Here is a 15403-nt window from a genome sequence, read left to right as displayed (position 1 = left end):
GTCCTTCACAGCCTGTGCTCTCTAACCACAGTCCAGTTGAAAGAGCGGCTTTTTCCCAGCCCAAGTTCATGTGGAGAACGCCCAGCGTAGGCCCCTGAGATGACCCATCCTGGTGATCCTCCTTGCTCACTGCAGCTGCTGTCTTTCTTCTCTCCTTGTACAGTATGCAACTCAGTCATGACCAATAGCAAGTGTTCTTTCAAAATTCCCCATTCAAAAATGGAGGTGCCATTTGGTGGAGAATTCTTTGGTCTGTCTATGAGGTGTTCCCTGAAGGCCCTGTGGCCCATACATCCTTGCTTGTAACCTGACCCTTCGTCTGGTTCTAGGGGTGACTGGATCCGAGTGGGGCTCTGCTACCCACGAGGCACCACCTTCTCCATCCTCTCGGATGTTCACAATCGCCTGCTGAAGCAAACATCCAAGACGGGCACCTTCGTGAGGACCTTGCAGATGGACAAAGTGGAGCAGAGCTATCCTGGCAGGAGCCACTACTACTGGGATGAGGACTCGGGGTGAGGAGGCTCCCACGTGGCTGCAGAAAAGTGGCTCGACCTCATTTTGTTCCCCTGGTCTTTCCATTAATCCCAGGAATGACCATGTAGTCAGTGACAATTAATGCAGGACATTTTCATAGGCTCTTTGATTCTAAGGTTGATTGTACCATGCCCTAATGACATTTAAGGTTGTTAAGCTTTGAAAGGAAAAAAAAAAAAAAAAAACACTATTAAATGTACATGTGGATTATAGGGCATATACCTATATGCACTTTAAGGAAAAAAGTGAAGGCAGTAAATCTTGGAATCCAAAAAACATGGTACACTATCTCGAATCCTCACAACAACACTGTTCGAGCAGATGATACTAGCTCTAATTTATAGATGGGCAAAGAAGGCACAGAGAAAATAAGAGTGACTTGCTCAGAGACCACAGGACAAACTTGGTACAGCTGAATTTGACCCTAGACCTATCTGAATCCCAAGCCCTTGCCCTTTTGCTGAATTGCGTTAGGTTTTATTCAATAGCGATGTAATGGAATTAAAGAATCTGTTCTTCGAGACTGTCCTCTCCCCTAAAAAGAAATTTAGTCTAATATCTTAAGAATGCCAACACACCTCCAAAGAGATGAAGCTGTTGATAGCAAACCCTCTGAGAAGTAAGGGCTAAAGATCATTTTACGGCCATTTTTCTATTCTTATATCGAAATAAATGATAAAGAAATAGATAATAGATGCTCTTTCTTTTCTTGAAAGAGGGGTGTGGGGTGTGGCTGTATCAGTTTTATGAAGAGAAAATTAAAATGTGAAAATCAAAAGCATTAAGTAAAATGTTGGTGTTGGGGCAATAAATAACAACCCTTTTCCTGCCCGCACAAGTTCTAAACCAAATTGTGGGGCAGACAAGATGGCAGGTGGATAGGAAACTATAGTTTGATTGATGATGGAGCTGTTGGAGAACAGAGCTTCCCAGTACCATCCCCAATTTTACTCCTCAGCCCTAGGCAGCACCGAGCAATCACAGGTTCCCCACATAGAGCCCAGCCCCCAAACCTAGGGCAAGGAAGGGCAGACCAGAATGCCCGCTCTCTGTGGGCTGAGCTGCATTCCCCAAACCCATGTCAGATGAGTCACTGGCCCCCACTGGGAAGAAGTGGACAAGAGCGCAAGGCAGAGTTCAGGAGGAGTATTTAGAAAAATCCTTCCATATGAAAACTAGAGTAGGAGGAATTAATATTCCCCACACACCGGTATAAATTATAATGATTAAAAAAATAAGGTAAAGACCCTGTAACACCGTCCATGCTTATTTTCTTCTTCTTTTAGGATCATGGCAAATAGGACGTTCCAAAGACATAAAATTTTCAAATGGAAACTGCCACTAAACAAGTGGAATCTGTTTGATTAAAAGTTTTTAAAATCTGTGATTTGTCCCCTGGTCACCTTTAAGCAGATTTTGCTGCATAATTCAACTTTTTCTGGTAGCTTAAGTTTATTTATCATTATGCCTATTGATTATGTTGTGCTTTAATTCAGTGACACCCTTAGGGGCTTGTAGGATGTTTGTTTCCTGTGGAGAAGGGCTCCAGACTCTTGAGGTTTTTGAATTCCTAGGTCTGAGTTTAATCCTTCTGCCTAATAAATTTGTTATATCTTACTCAGGTTCAGAGCACCTGCCTTCAGTGGCTATCTTCTAATCTACTGTGGGCTGAACACTTGATAACCAGCTTGCTATAATTAGGGGTAAAATACAAAATACATAGGCTAAAAGTGAGGGGGTCCCACAGTGTGAAACATATAAACTCTGAATCATCTCTGAATTTTTCAAGGTTAAAAAAAACATTCCAGTGATTTTAACTGTGTTCTGGATAGCTGAGTTTGCCAGATGCCACCTAATTATAAGTGTAGTATTTAAGGTATATGGCCATCAGTAACACTACTATGAAACATTACCTGGTTACAGCCAGGATTTGAGCCTAGGTTTACCTGGCACCAGGGCAGTTCAGCCGACTCTGACACATCCAAGTTGCAGGTCAGGATTACTGGAAGGCAGCTGCTATCTATAAAATCAGGGGTGTGGGCCAGATGGTCTTTTAGGTCCCTCGCAGTTTAAGTAATCTGATACATTATGGCAACAAGGAAACCTGAATACTGTTAAGTCTTGTGCAGAAGCCCTAGGGCCAATCCCACTTCTGCATCTTGGTCCCCTCTGGAGTGGTTTCCAACCATGTCTGGGAGCCCCCAGTGGCAGTGTGACCAGGGGCTGCACGGAATGGCCTTCCTCCTAAGCTGTCTCAAGGGGGCGCCCATCCACCACCCCAGCTTCCTCAGCGTGCGGAGCGTGGGATGCAGGGCGCGGGGTGGGGAGGTGGATGCTCTTCTCTCAGCCATGAGCTTGAGACCTCTGCACAGGTCCACTTCTAATTTATTCAGTGAACGCTTGATGCAAGAAACATGAAGTTGGTGTGGATGGCTTGAAACATAAAGCCACTCTAGTGAGCTCAAATAAATGGAGGTGTACTGAGAGGAAACCAAGGCATCTGCAAGAAATAAAAACCCAACTGACCTCATGGGCAGTGGTCCAGAAACAGCAAAGCCCTCCTCACACTCACACACGCACACACACATACACACACATACACACGCACGTGCACACACACACACATCCATGCACACACATACACACGCACGTGCATACACACACACGTCCATACACACACATACACACGCGTGCTTGACCTCTATGTCAACTTCTTGCTGTGGGCTGCCTTCCCCTCTCGGTTCCTCAGCAGGCACATGGGACATAATAGTTGTGCCAGCCCCGACTCCAGGTGGCCTTTTTGTTTGAGCACCAACTAGTAGTTGACAAGACTCGCTGGGTGTCTTAGTTCTAATCTGTGAGAGGGAGAATCTACTTGGTAGCCAATAAATGGCCTCTCTTGTGAGCCCAGCATGTGCCCTGGTCCCATCATCTGTGTGGTGGGTGTGTGGGGGTCACAGCTCCCTGGGTCAGCTGGGCTCAGTGTAGGATCAGCTCTCAGAGAGGAGTCTGTGCTCGAGAACCCCTTCCCTCGCTCCTAATGTGTCAGATGTGGGACTCAGCTTGAAGGTATTTTTCTGAGCTAAAAGAGCAATGAAAATAAATCCCAAGTTAGTACCATGGCTCCCTCATAATCCAATTCCCTGTAACTCTGAGTCAGCCCCCTTCACAATAATAATTACTATTCTGAATAAATCATAAAATAATTCTTGGAATATATTATGGTTTGGAGAGAAGTACAGTTAGGAAGATTGACAGCATTTCCTCACAGGCACAGTGATGGGATGGAAAATCCCAGCTGTCACTTCCCACGTGCTTGGTCCTAGGTGAGTCACTTCACTTCTCTGAGCCATGGAAGGTCAGGATGATAATAGTACCTACTGACAGGAGTGTTTGAGGAATAAATGATGTCGATTTATGGTATGTGCGTGGCATGGCATATAGAACACGCTCAGAATATGAGCCTTAGTAATGGCTTTTTGTTTGATGCGTTTGTTTTTTATTTCTCCAACTACACATAACCCTCTGGTAGACATGGCTCCGTTTTGTAAGGCCTACTGGGTGTAACCACAGTGACCAGCACATACTAAATGCCGGGGCTGTGGGGGGTGGGGAGGAGGTTGCGAATGCCAAAGCAACATGCCCAGTGACGCTCCCTGTGTGCAGGCTGTTGTTCCTGAAGCTGAAAGCTCAGAACGAGAGAGAGAAGTTTGCCTTCTGCTCTGTGAAAGGCTGTGAGAGAATCAAGATTAAAGCTCTGATCCCAAAGAATGCAGGCATCAGCGACTGCTCAGCCACAGCCTACCCCAAGTTCGCCGAGAGGGCAGTCGTGGACGTGCCCATGCCCAAGAAGCTCTTTGGTTCTCAGCTGGTGAGTGGCTGGTGCCCTTTGGCCTTCAGTCGGGCCCAGGCCCAATTAGGCTCCTCTCTCGACAGCAGCTCAGCTCCACAACCCGTTTCCTGTGACGGGGGGACGGGGAAGTGAAGGGACCACCCAAACCTAACCTCCACGGCGGGCTTGTTTGTTTTCCAGAAGACAAAGGACCACTTCTTGGAGGTGAAGATGGAAAGTTCCAGGCAGCACTTCTTCCACCTCCGCAGTGACATTGCTTATATTCAAGTAAGCGTCTCTGGCCCTGCAGGGTCCTGGCTTGCTCATTGACAGGTGGTTTCCTGGAGCTGTTGTAACACATTACTACAAACTCGTAGCTCCAAACAACAGAAATGTATCCTCTCATGGTTCTAAAGGCCAGAAGTCCAAAATCAAGGTGCGGGCAGGGTTGGTTCCTTCTGGAGGCTCTGAGGGAAGATCTGTTCCAGGCCCCTTGTAGCTTCTGGTGGCTGCTGGCAATCTCTGGCGTTCCTTGGCTTTCAGACACATCACTCCAGTGTCTGCCTCTGTCTTCACGTGAGCTTCTCTCCTGTGTGTCTGAGTCCCACATCTCCCTCTGCCTTTCTTTTATAAAGGCACCTATCTTTGGATTTAGGGCCCACCCTAAAAATCCCGGATGATTTCATCCCGAGATCTTTTAATTACTTCTGCAAAGATCCTATTCAAAATTGGGTCACTTTCACAGGTTCCAGTTGGACATATCTTCTGGAGGCCACTATTCAACCCACTACCGAGGGTACAAGGAATTGAATTAAGTGGGTTTTATGCTTTTAACAGCTGCACAGGCAACCTCTGTCTTTAGCATCTGCCTGGGAACTGCTCAGGCAGGAGAACCTCGGGCCCCAGCTGCCTTCAGGACCCTGCCTCACACCTGTGTTGCTTTGGCTCTGCAGGTGGATGGGAGGAAGTACCCTAGCTCAGAAGATGGCATCCAGGTGGTGGTGATTGACGGGAGCCGAGGGCACGTGGTGAGCCACACCAGCTTCAGGAATTCCATTCTGCAGGGCATCCCGTGGCAGCTCTTCAGTTATGTGGTGGCCATCCCTGACAAGTAAGTTTGTGCCTCTGCCTCTGCAACTGACCGTGGGCACAGCAGAGTCCTGGACTTGGGCCCCCTTCCTCTCACTGAGGCCTTCTTCACAGACCAGGCTGGGAAAACTCAGGGAGTCTCTACAGTCTGCCCACAATTCCTGGGTGCGGGATCAGGAAACGTCCATGGCTTGACTGTGCTGTTGGAGCCAGGGCTGTTGTGAATGTAGGTCAGCTGAGGCTGACGGGACTGCCCCATCACAGATGGGGAGGCTGCCCTGGCCTTCTGCCCCATCTCCACACTCTCTGGCATGACCTCATCCCCTCCCACACCTTCAGTGCGATCCAAATGCTGGTGGCTTCTGAGTGTTCCAGCCCAGATCTCTTTCCTAAGCACCAGACATTCCTATCCAACTGCTACTTTACGTCTCGCATAAAACTCAATTCTCATCCTTTTTTATTTTTATTTTTTAAATTTCCCACACCAGCAGTTGCTCTTGTTTTCCCTATTTGGGTTAAGTTGTCATCATCCATCCAGAGAGTCAGACCAGAGTCTGGACATCATGCTGCATCTTCTCTTTCTGTCATTCCCCCACGCTGTCACCACAGCCTGTCAACTATACTTGCCAGCTTCCTCCACAGGGTCCTCTGCTGCTGCTCCATCCAGGCCTTCCCTGTCTGTCACCAACACCACTGGCATAGTCTCCTAATGGGCCTCGCTCTGCCAATCTCCCCAGCTCAAATCCATCTTCCATCCTGGCTGCTGGCTTGAACATCTTAAATGCATGGATCACCTGTGTCCTCTCCTTAGCAACTCTCTACCACCTTCCAAGTCTAACATACATTCACCTCCTTAGTGAGGTCGCTTCCAAGTCAACAAGAAAGTTTCACCTCTACTAAAGCACTACTCACAATAGGACTGGTGGACACATTTTTTGTCCCATCAAGGATGTGCACTTGATGTTGGGACCACATCTAATTCACTTTTGCATTTCCAGCATAGTACCTGGCTACTTAAATGGGTATAGAATTCACTCAGGAGCCACACTTGGTGGAAAGTCTACGTGCTTAATGTGGCACCTGACGCAGAGTAAACAGTTATTGAATGAAAACAAATGTACTTCCCAGATGCTAAGAGGCACAGCATGAACTGGACACCATGTGAGATTCTGCTTAACCACATTTAGTCCCACCTTCATTCCCCCATCAGGTGCTTCTTTAACATTATATTTTTCATGTGCAGACTCATATGGAAGGATGCAATTTACCAATTTGGGAAAAATATATTTATCATCTAGACATCAGTAATTTTCATGCCTTTCTTGGCCAGAGTATTTTTTCTTGAAATGAAACAGGATGCAGAAGCATGGAATCAAAAACTCAGATGTAGAGTTGCTGTGTTTACAACAATTGGGGAGGCTCCTGTCAGCCCATGCAGCAGCCCTAGTGCACCTCTCCTGGGGAAGCCCTCACTGGGCTAGCACTGGGCACCCAGGCAGGAATGGGGTACCACCAGACTCCTCTGTGATCTCCTGGAAAGCAACTGGGAATGGAGCCAAGCAGGTCCTGCCTACCCTTCCTGCCCCATCCACAGGGCCACCACTGACCCCAGGGTCCTAGGGAAAGAAGAGGGCAGCTGCTCACACCAAAAACATCAAGGATGGCTTCTGGGAATTGTCACCCCATGGGAGACTATGTACTGGTTGGTGCAGGGACTTAGAGGCCATAAGGATCGCATACCAGGCAAAGAGGGACACCTAACATGGGCAGGCGAGCTTCCAGGCACCGTCAGGAGGCCGTGGTGATCCAAGAAGCCCCATCTCCCTGTCCCACTCCTGTGAACTAACCCAGATCCCTGGCTAGAGGGCACGAATCTGGTTTCAGTCCTCCCCAGCAGGAAGGCTAGGCTCAGCCAAAGGGCCTTTAGCTTTCATTCTGAAATGGCACAGTGGGAAAACATCTTCCTGGGAACAGAGCCTGAATCCAAAGGCTCTGTCCTTAATAGTCTCGCCCCACCAATCCCTTGGGCCTCCCTCTGCAGCCTTCCTGAAGAGCCCGAGACAGCTCCCAGCTCCCTCCCACTTGTCCTATTGCACACAAGCCCTTTGCATGGTAAGAGCTTTCCTGCTGCTCCCAGTGGGACACAAGTGGGGGGTAACAACAGGTTCCAGAATCTTATACAGTTTTCCCATGTCTGGACTGTGGTCTGTGGTTATGGAGATCCCTTGAGAAGTGAACTGGAAGCCCCACTGAGCTTCTGCCCCAGTTTCCATTCCCAAGGGAGGCGCTCACTTCCTCCTGTCTGGGCCAGCATGCCGTGTCTGCCACCATGAAGGCTGTGTTCTCTGCACTTCGGTCTGAATACAACCCAAGGTGGGAAGGAGATACTCCTTGACCCCAAGTTGGATTTCTGCAAGGCTGGGCACACACATGGCTCCAAGCATACCTCCTCTCTGGCAGGTCCTGTCAGATACTTGTAACTATTTGCTTCCATCTCCCCATGTGCAAAATGGAGGTAGTAACCCTGTCTTGCCTGACCAGAGAGGGAGGAGACATGAACATAACAGGTCAGCCTGAGCACATGATAACTACATGATGTTCTTCCAGAAAGTTCTCAGACCTGGCCATGCTCTTTCTGCAGCTCAGAGGAGGATGACCAAGCCTATGACCATCAGAAGACACTGCAGGAAACATGGGCTGCAGGAGAAATCTTCTAGCACAGGGCTTCTCAACCATTAATGTGCACACAATCACCTGGAGACCTTGTTAAAACGCAGATTCTGATTCAGAAGGCCTGCTGTGGGTCGAGTCTGCAGTTCTAATGAGCTCCCAGGTGATGACAATGCAGCTGGCTCCTGAGACTCCAGTACCCCAGGGAGCTCCTGATGGCTTTATAATTTGACAGATGCTCCCCTCCTCCTGCCGTCACCTCCCCTCTTCCTCCCCTTGCCTCCCTTCTTCCCCTGCTTGCTTCCTTCCCTCTGTTCTGGCTTTCTACATTGCCGTATTTCTAGCTGGTTCTATCCAAACAGGGTTGAGAACATTCGAATGAAGGAATGCATACTGAAGTCCTACTGTGTGCCCAGCCCTGGCGTAGGTGTGGTTCCCAGATGGTGTGCTCTATGTACTCTGTCCTGCGTGGGGACAGACATGTGAAAGCAGTGAGCCGAGTCTAGGCTCAGAGAAGGCCACGGGCACAACTATGGCCAGATGTGTGGGAGGGGTGCTCAGGATGTTCGTCACCACATGGAAAGAGTCCGTCAGCTCAGCATGCAGCAGAGGCTGCCCTTTCCCAGATCCCTGCTCAGGCCTCTGGGAGCTGCTAACCCAAGTCCTGCTGTGCACTATCCAACATCCCTCCTCACATGCTCTGATTTGCCCTCTCCTTCTAGACCTCTAATCAGTTCCTTCTCGCTCAGTTCCATAGTTCTCATGGCATCAAAGGGAAGATACATCTCCAGAGGACCGTGGACCAGAGTGCTGGAAAAACTTGGGGCAGACAAAGGTCTCAAATTGAAAGGTAAGGGTTTGGACTGGGGTTTAAGTTGACCATGAAACCAGAGAAGGCAAATGCCTGGCATGGAGGTTGCTGTTATCCCTTGATGAGTCCAGAACACTCTTTCCCACTAAACTTGAGTACAGCCTCAAAATCCTCAATACAACTGGTGGTCTGCTGGAATGAATGTGCAAAACGCCACCTACCCACCATACCTACACTGCAGCAGTTTTATTTTAACTTGTGACCAGACACTGAAATAAAAGTGCTAGAGCTGTTCACCCATCTGCTCAGCAAGTGGCCCTTTGGTCAACAAAAGTATCATCAGAGGGTGGCTTTGTCTGACTCCCTACCCAGTTCCTGCTATTCAGACTGGCCAGGAGCCCTACATCTTCCTCAACATGCCAGCTGATGCCCAACATCATTTTGCAGTTTGCAAAACTCTTGCTTATTCCTCTGAGCTAGGTAGAGAAGGAGAAAATTCAAACCCAGAGTTTGTCCAAGGTCACGTAGCTCTTCTGTGATGAAGCCTCATACAGATTTCCCTAGTGCAGGCTGTGCTGGAAGAATCCAGCCAGGACAGAAATGTCGGCATGACACTCATTACCATCATCACAGACCGTGTTCAGAGTCCTTGAGGAGGTGGGGAGGGGAGGAGGAGCAGCTCTACAGATACCAGTGATAATGATCACTGCCATTACCACTCAGTGTTTAGCCTTGTACCTCGCTGAACAGGTTACAAAGATCTCACATGCTCATTAATAACCTGTGCAACAGCTACTAACTATTATTCCCATTTGAGATGAGGAAACTAGAGAATTAGATGGTTAAGACACTTATTAAGGATTTGAATCTTCCTAATCCAAAGCCAGGGTTCTTAGCTATTCTGCCATCCTGACCATGAAAGACATCAAAACCAGCAGCTCATCACGTGGAATGTTTATCCCAGGCAGCAACCAGACAAAAACTGGCAATAACAAAAGCCCTTCAAACCAGCCAAAGAACACAAGGAAAAGAGAAGCATCTTTTCCAGCCCAGTCCTGGAATCATTTTTGGGCCTCTGTCTTTTAAATTAAGCTGGTGTATGTAAGGGGACGTAAGTTGAGTGGCACTTGCCCAGTGAGGGTAACTCTGTGCTGTCTGCCAGGGGGGACATTCCTGAGTGCAGACATGGATTCCTGTGCCCTTTGGATGGTTACGCTCTGAACTGTAAGACAGAAATAGCTGTGTGGGGTTCAGGGATCTCAAGCTCTAACCTGGGCTGCAGCATGTACTCCCTGCTCTTGGACAAATTCCTTCACTTCTTAGAACCTGCTTCTAAAGCCACAGAATGATAGAGCTGAGGAAGAGATCTTACAGACAAATGCCATTGTTTGACAGGAGGGAACACTGGGCTTCAGAAAGGGGCGGGGACTAGATCATAGAGTCAGCTCGAAGGTGGGCAGGGTTCCTGGGAAGTCTCCCCGCTCCTAGCCCTCTCCACTTCCTATGGTGTATGGCTGTCCTGTGGAAAGCAGAGCCACCACCCTGCCTAGGTGACCGCGAGGCTCAGATAAGACCCTGCATGCCCCATGCAGATGTCAGGTACCACCAGTAGCTGGGCACGGAGCTCTTCCCAGGGGGACCCCATCCAGTGTGGCCGGGGGGTAACTGGTGGGAGCAGGGGAATGGTGACAGGGCACCCTGGAAAGGGGTGAGGTGTCACCATTCTCTCATAGGATTTTTGCTCATGTGACTCATAATTGCTTTTCAGAGAAAATGGTATTTGTTGGCTTCAAAGGCAGCTTCCGGCCTACCTGGGTGACTCTGGACACCGAGGACCACAATGCCAAAATCTTCCAAGTTGTGCCCATCCCTGTGGTGAGAAAGAAGAAGCTGTGAGGACAGCTGCCACCACGGTGCCACCCACAGTGGACTGTGACGGTGGACTCTTGGCAGTGGACCAGGGCAGGATTGCTGGTCTCCCCAGCCCCTGTCCAGCAGCTGCCCGGGAAGGCCGTGCATCAGCCCTGATGGGCCAAAGGAAGGATATCAGAGATCCCTGGTGCTGCCACCTGCCCCTACTCAAATATCTACCTGCAGCCCCCGGGGCGGTGTTGGCTGATGCTGGAAACTTCTCTTTCCTGCAGCCTCTTGGGTGCTTCTCTCTTATCTGTGCCTCTTCAGTGGGGGTGTGGGGACCACATAGGGAGACCTGGATTGTGCTGGCAGTAGAGGTCCATTTTGGCAGGAGCCCTGACCTGGCTAGGGCTAGCCTAGGGGGCTGGGTTACTCACAGGTCCCTATGGTCTCCCACAGAAATTAGGGTCCTGGCTTTAAGGAGATCTTTATTCCTATAAGCAAGAACCAATCTTCATGGGATTAGGAGCTGGTGTGTAGACAGAGCTCACCAAGATGGAACCAGCCACCCTTGGGGAAGAGGCAAGCCCTGCCTCTGGAGGTGTCCCACCTTTCAAGAGACTTTGAGTGGCAGGTTGGGACTTGGACTAGGTGGCTGTTAAAGGCCTTTCAGTTCTAAGATTCCAGAAGTCTGCAGCTTTTCACATTGTCCCTGGAACCCAGCAGTGGTTGACAGCATTCTTTTCAGCAAGCACCCATGATGCTGGGTGCCTGGTGCACACTGGATGGAGAGGTGGACTAATGCCTGGTGTGAAGGGCCTGCCATCTGGGGGGTGGGCAGTCAGGGCCACGTGCACTTTGATGCCAGGCAGAGGTAGGACAGAGACCAATGCCAGTACAGAGGAGGGAGAGATCCTGTGTGCCCAAGTGGGTCAGGAAGGCTTCTCACAGGAGGTGGCAACGACGCTTGCAGGAATGAAGGGTGGGAGACATTTTGGTAGAAAGCAATGAGGCAGCCTCTGGTTCAGAGGTCAAGCCCTTCCTGCCACCATCTGCCCAAGCTGGGTGACTGCAGGGTCTCCTTTTGCCCTTGACTCTCTGGCTCACTCATGATGGAGAAGCATGCTCAGAAGGGAGGGCTGGGCTGGGCTTATCATGCCCAGAGCACTGAGGAATGTGGCCCCCCAGCCAGCCCACCTGAGACTCTGGGAGAGGGTGGAGTCGAGTCTGCAGACGTGAGCTGTGTGGGGCCCCATTTGCTGTTCATCCAGGGAACTGAGCAGAAAAGCACTCCAGGAGACCCAAGCATGCTTGCTTTCAGTGAGCCAGGATTTCAGAGCTGAAAAGGACCTAGTCCAAAGCCTGCCTATTACAGATGGGGAAAGCGAGACCCCAAGCACATGGCCAGGGCAGGGCTCCGCGCCCCCAGCCCTTGGTGCACATGGCACTGCCTCCACAAGTGTCCCGGGGTGCCCAGGCACCCCTGGAGCAGCTTCTGGACATGAGGTCAGGTCCCCTCGAAGGAAAGGAAATGATCAGAGTAGGACAATTAGCCAATGACTCTCTCCCTCCTGCTCCTCTGCGCACACAAACCCACCTCCTCCTGGTTCAGGCGGTCCCTGCAGCCTTCATCTGGTTCACACCACCTGCCAGACCATGCCCGGGGTGCACAGCAGCTGCGGCCATTCCACTGGTGCTACCTGTTTCTGCAGCTCTGCAGTGCGGCCCAGCAGATGGTGTCAGGGCACGCTGGAGTATTTCTCATGAGCCACTGGGGCTGATCTTGGAGGTCTGAAGAGCTGCTGGGTCCACCCAGGCCCTCTCAGCTATGCTTAATATTCTGCTCTCTCCCTTGTCTCCCCTGGAGAGAGCAAGGAGAGATCCTGAAAGAGGGAAAACTCCTATCTGTAGTTTCTGGTCTCTCATGAGGTACCAGGTTCTCCCTGGGTCTCATCATGAACCGCATGTGTCCCCTTTCCTGCCCCAACCACAAACTCTTTCCTTCAAAGAGGGCTTGCTTGGCCCCCTCTGCCCAGCTGCACACATGAGACTCGATCCTCAAGTCCGCTCCCCAAGTTGAGCTTACTGCCAGAGAGGTCTTTCCCACCACCCTGGTCTTTCAGCTGCTGGGAGGTGGCAACAGGACTCTGCCTCTTAGGACACGGCCACTTCAAAGGCTAAAATCACAGGAAGGACCTCTGCCAAGGGGAGGAGTGGTGGTGATGGGGAGGAGAGTTAAAATGACCTCATGTCCTTCTTGTCTACAGTTTTGAGTTTTCCAACTCTTTTCATGCAAGGGTCTCACACTGTGAACCACTTAGGGTGTGATCACTTTCAGGTGGCCAGGAATGTTGACTGTCTTTGGCTTAGTTCATTTAAAAAAAATAGTGTCTATTTGAAAGTTCTCAGAGTTGTACATATATTTAACAGTACAGGATCTGTACACAAAACTTTCTTTCCTAAACCATTCTCCAAGAGTCAGTGTCTACACATTTTCTTGGTAGCGCGAATTCTCCTTTTGCTTAGAAAATCATTCTTGTTGTTTCTGTTTGTAAGCGTTAAAGCGAGTTAGGCCTTTAAGGAAAACAATGCTCCTCTGAAATGCTTGTCTTTTTACTGTTGCCGAAATAGCTGGTTCTTTTTCGGGAGTTAGATGTATAGTGTGTTTTGTATGTAAACATTTCTTGTAGGTGTCACCATGAACAAAGATATATTTTCTATTTATTTATTATGTATGCACTTCGAAAAGTAACTGTTAGAGAAATGAAGAATTGTCTTAAATATCATGTTTGGGGATGTCCTTTGGACTGCCTGGAAGGAGTATACTGGGAGCAGAAGAACTCAGCTCTGGTTTGGAAAATCTCGCTGTACCATAATAAACATACAAAAGATGTCATTGTCTCACCTGCCTGTTTCGTTTTCCATTAAAGGGGGCCTCATTGTAAATCAGTTTTCTAAGGAAAATAAGATGGATGAAGGCATCCAGTGAGTCTGCCTCTTTTATTTCCATGGCCTTATTCCCAAGAAATTCATATGTCAAAATCCTATCTTGCCCCGGCCCCAAAGGGGGTACCCACAAGAGCAGGTGGAAATGGTCCAATGACAGAGAAGATGTCATTCATGTGGCTGGGCATGTCCAGAACATGCTGCATCCTCCATGTTCCTAAGCCATCAGTAGGCTGTCAGTTCCACCCTCTCCTCAATGGGGAACCAGGCGCTATCGGGGCTGTCAGGGTGTGGACTAGAAGCAGAGCTGTCTCTTCCTCATAGGCACGTTGGGTCAGAGGCCAAATACAATGTCTGAGGAGAGCATAAAGGTTGACGTGGAAAAATAGGTTCACATCAAGCTGCAGACAAGAGGGGCAGAAGCAGGTAGAGGGCACACCTGGGCAGAGGTGGAGGGCTGGGGGTCTGGAGAGGAAAGAGTAAGGGCAGAGGTCAGAACAGGATAGACTGGGAGTAGTCTCAATCTGCACCATCCAGTAGCACAGCCACTAGCCACAGTGGCTACTTACATTTAAATTAGTTTAAATTATTATTATTATTTTATTTTATTTATTTATTTATTTATTTTTAAATTTTCTTTTGTCAATATACATTGTGGCTGATTATTGCTCCCCATCACCAAAACCGCCCTCCCTCTTCCCTCCCCCCCTCCCCCCCAACAATGTTCTTTCTGTTTGCTTGTCGTATCAACTTCAAGTAATTGTGGTTGTTATATCTTCTTCCCCGCCCCCAGGTTTTGTCTGTGTGTGTGTGTGTGTGTGTGTGTGTGTGTGTGTGTGTGTGAATTTATATATTAATTTTTAGCTCCCACCAATAAGTGAGAACATGTGGTATTTCTCTTTCTGTGCCTGACTTGTTTCACTTAATATAATTCTCTCAAGGTCCATCCATGTTGTTGCAAATGGCAGTATTTCATTCGTTTTTATAGCTGAGTAGTATTCCATTGTGTAGATGTACCACATTTTCCGTATCCACTCATCTGATGATGGACATTTGGGCTGGTTCCAACTCTTGGCTATTGTAAAGAGTGCTGCGATGAACATTGGGGAACAGGTATACCTTCGACTTGATGATTTCCATTCCTCTGGGTATATTCCCAACAGTGGGATAGCTGGGTCGTATGGTAGATCTATCTGCAATTGTTTGAGGAACCTCCACACCATTTTCCATAGAGGCTGCATCATTTTGCAGTCCCACCAACAATGTATGAGAGTTCCTTTTTCTCTGCAACATCGCCAGCATTTATCGTTCAGAGTCTTTTGGATTTTAGCCATCCTAACTGGGGTTAGATGGTATCTCAATGTGGTTTTGATTTGCATTTCCCGGATGCTGAGTGATGTTGAGCATTTTTTCATATGTCTGTTGGCCATTTGTATATCTTCCTTACAGAAATGCCTATTTAGCTCTTTTGCCCATTTTTTAATTGGGTTGCTTGTTTTCTTCTTGTAAAGTTGTTTGAGTTCCTTATATATTCTGGATATTAATCCTTTGTCAGATGTATATTTTGCAAATATTTTCTCCCACTCTGTTGGTTGTCTTTTAACTCTGTTAATTGTTTCTTTTGCTGTGCAGAAGCTTTTTAGTTTGATATAATCCCATTTGTT

General features: G+C 48.7%; 1 protein-coding gene across 1 annotated transcript in view; it reads left to right on the top strand.

Moving 5' to 3' along the window:
* Nucleotides 1-10835, top strand: part of CEMIP (cell migration inducing hyaluronidase 1) — a 69342-nt gene extending 58507 nt beyond the window's left edge. The window contains exons 23-28 of the mRNA XM_063091824.1: nucleotides 330-515; nucleotides 4204-4408; nucleotides 4571-4657; nucleotides 5323-5480; nucleotides 8878-8978; nucleotides 10708-10835. Of these exons, the coding sequence (XP_062947894.1) occupies nucleotides 330-515; nucleotides 4204-4408; nucleotides 4571-4657; nucleotides 5323-5480; nucleotides 8878-8978; nucleotides 10708-10835 (865 nt within the window). The remainder of the gene's footprint in view (nucleotides 1-329; nucleotides 516-4203; nucleotides 4409-4570; nucleotides 4658-5322; nucleotides 5481-8877; nucleotides 8979-10707) is intronic.
* The last annotated feature ends 4568 nt before the right edge of the window (nucleotides 10836-15403 follow it).

This window comes from Cynocephalus volans, chromosome 3 (genome assembly GCF_027409185.1).
Source record: "Cynocephalus volans isolate mCynVol1 chromosome 3, mCynVol1.pri, whole genome shotgun sequence".
Taxonomy (NCBI): Eukaryota; Metazoa; Chordata; class Mammalia; order Dermoptera; family Cynocephalidae; genus Cynocephalus; species Cynocephalus volans.
This window is presented reverse-complemented; position numbering and strand designations above follow the sequence as displayed.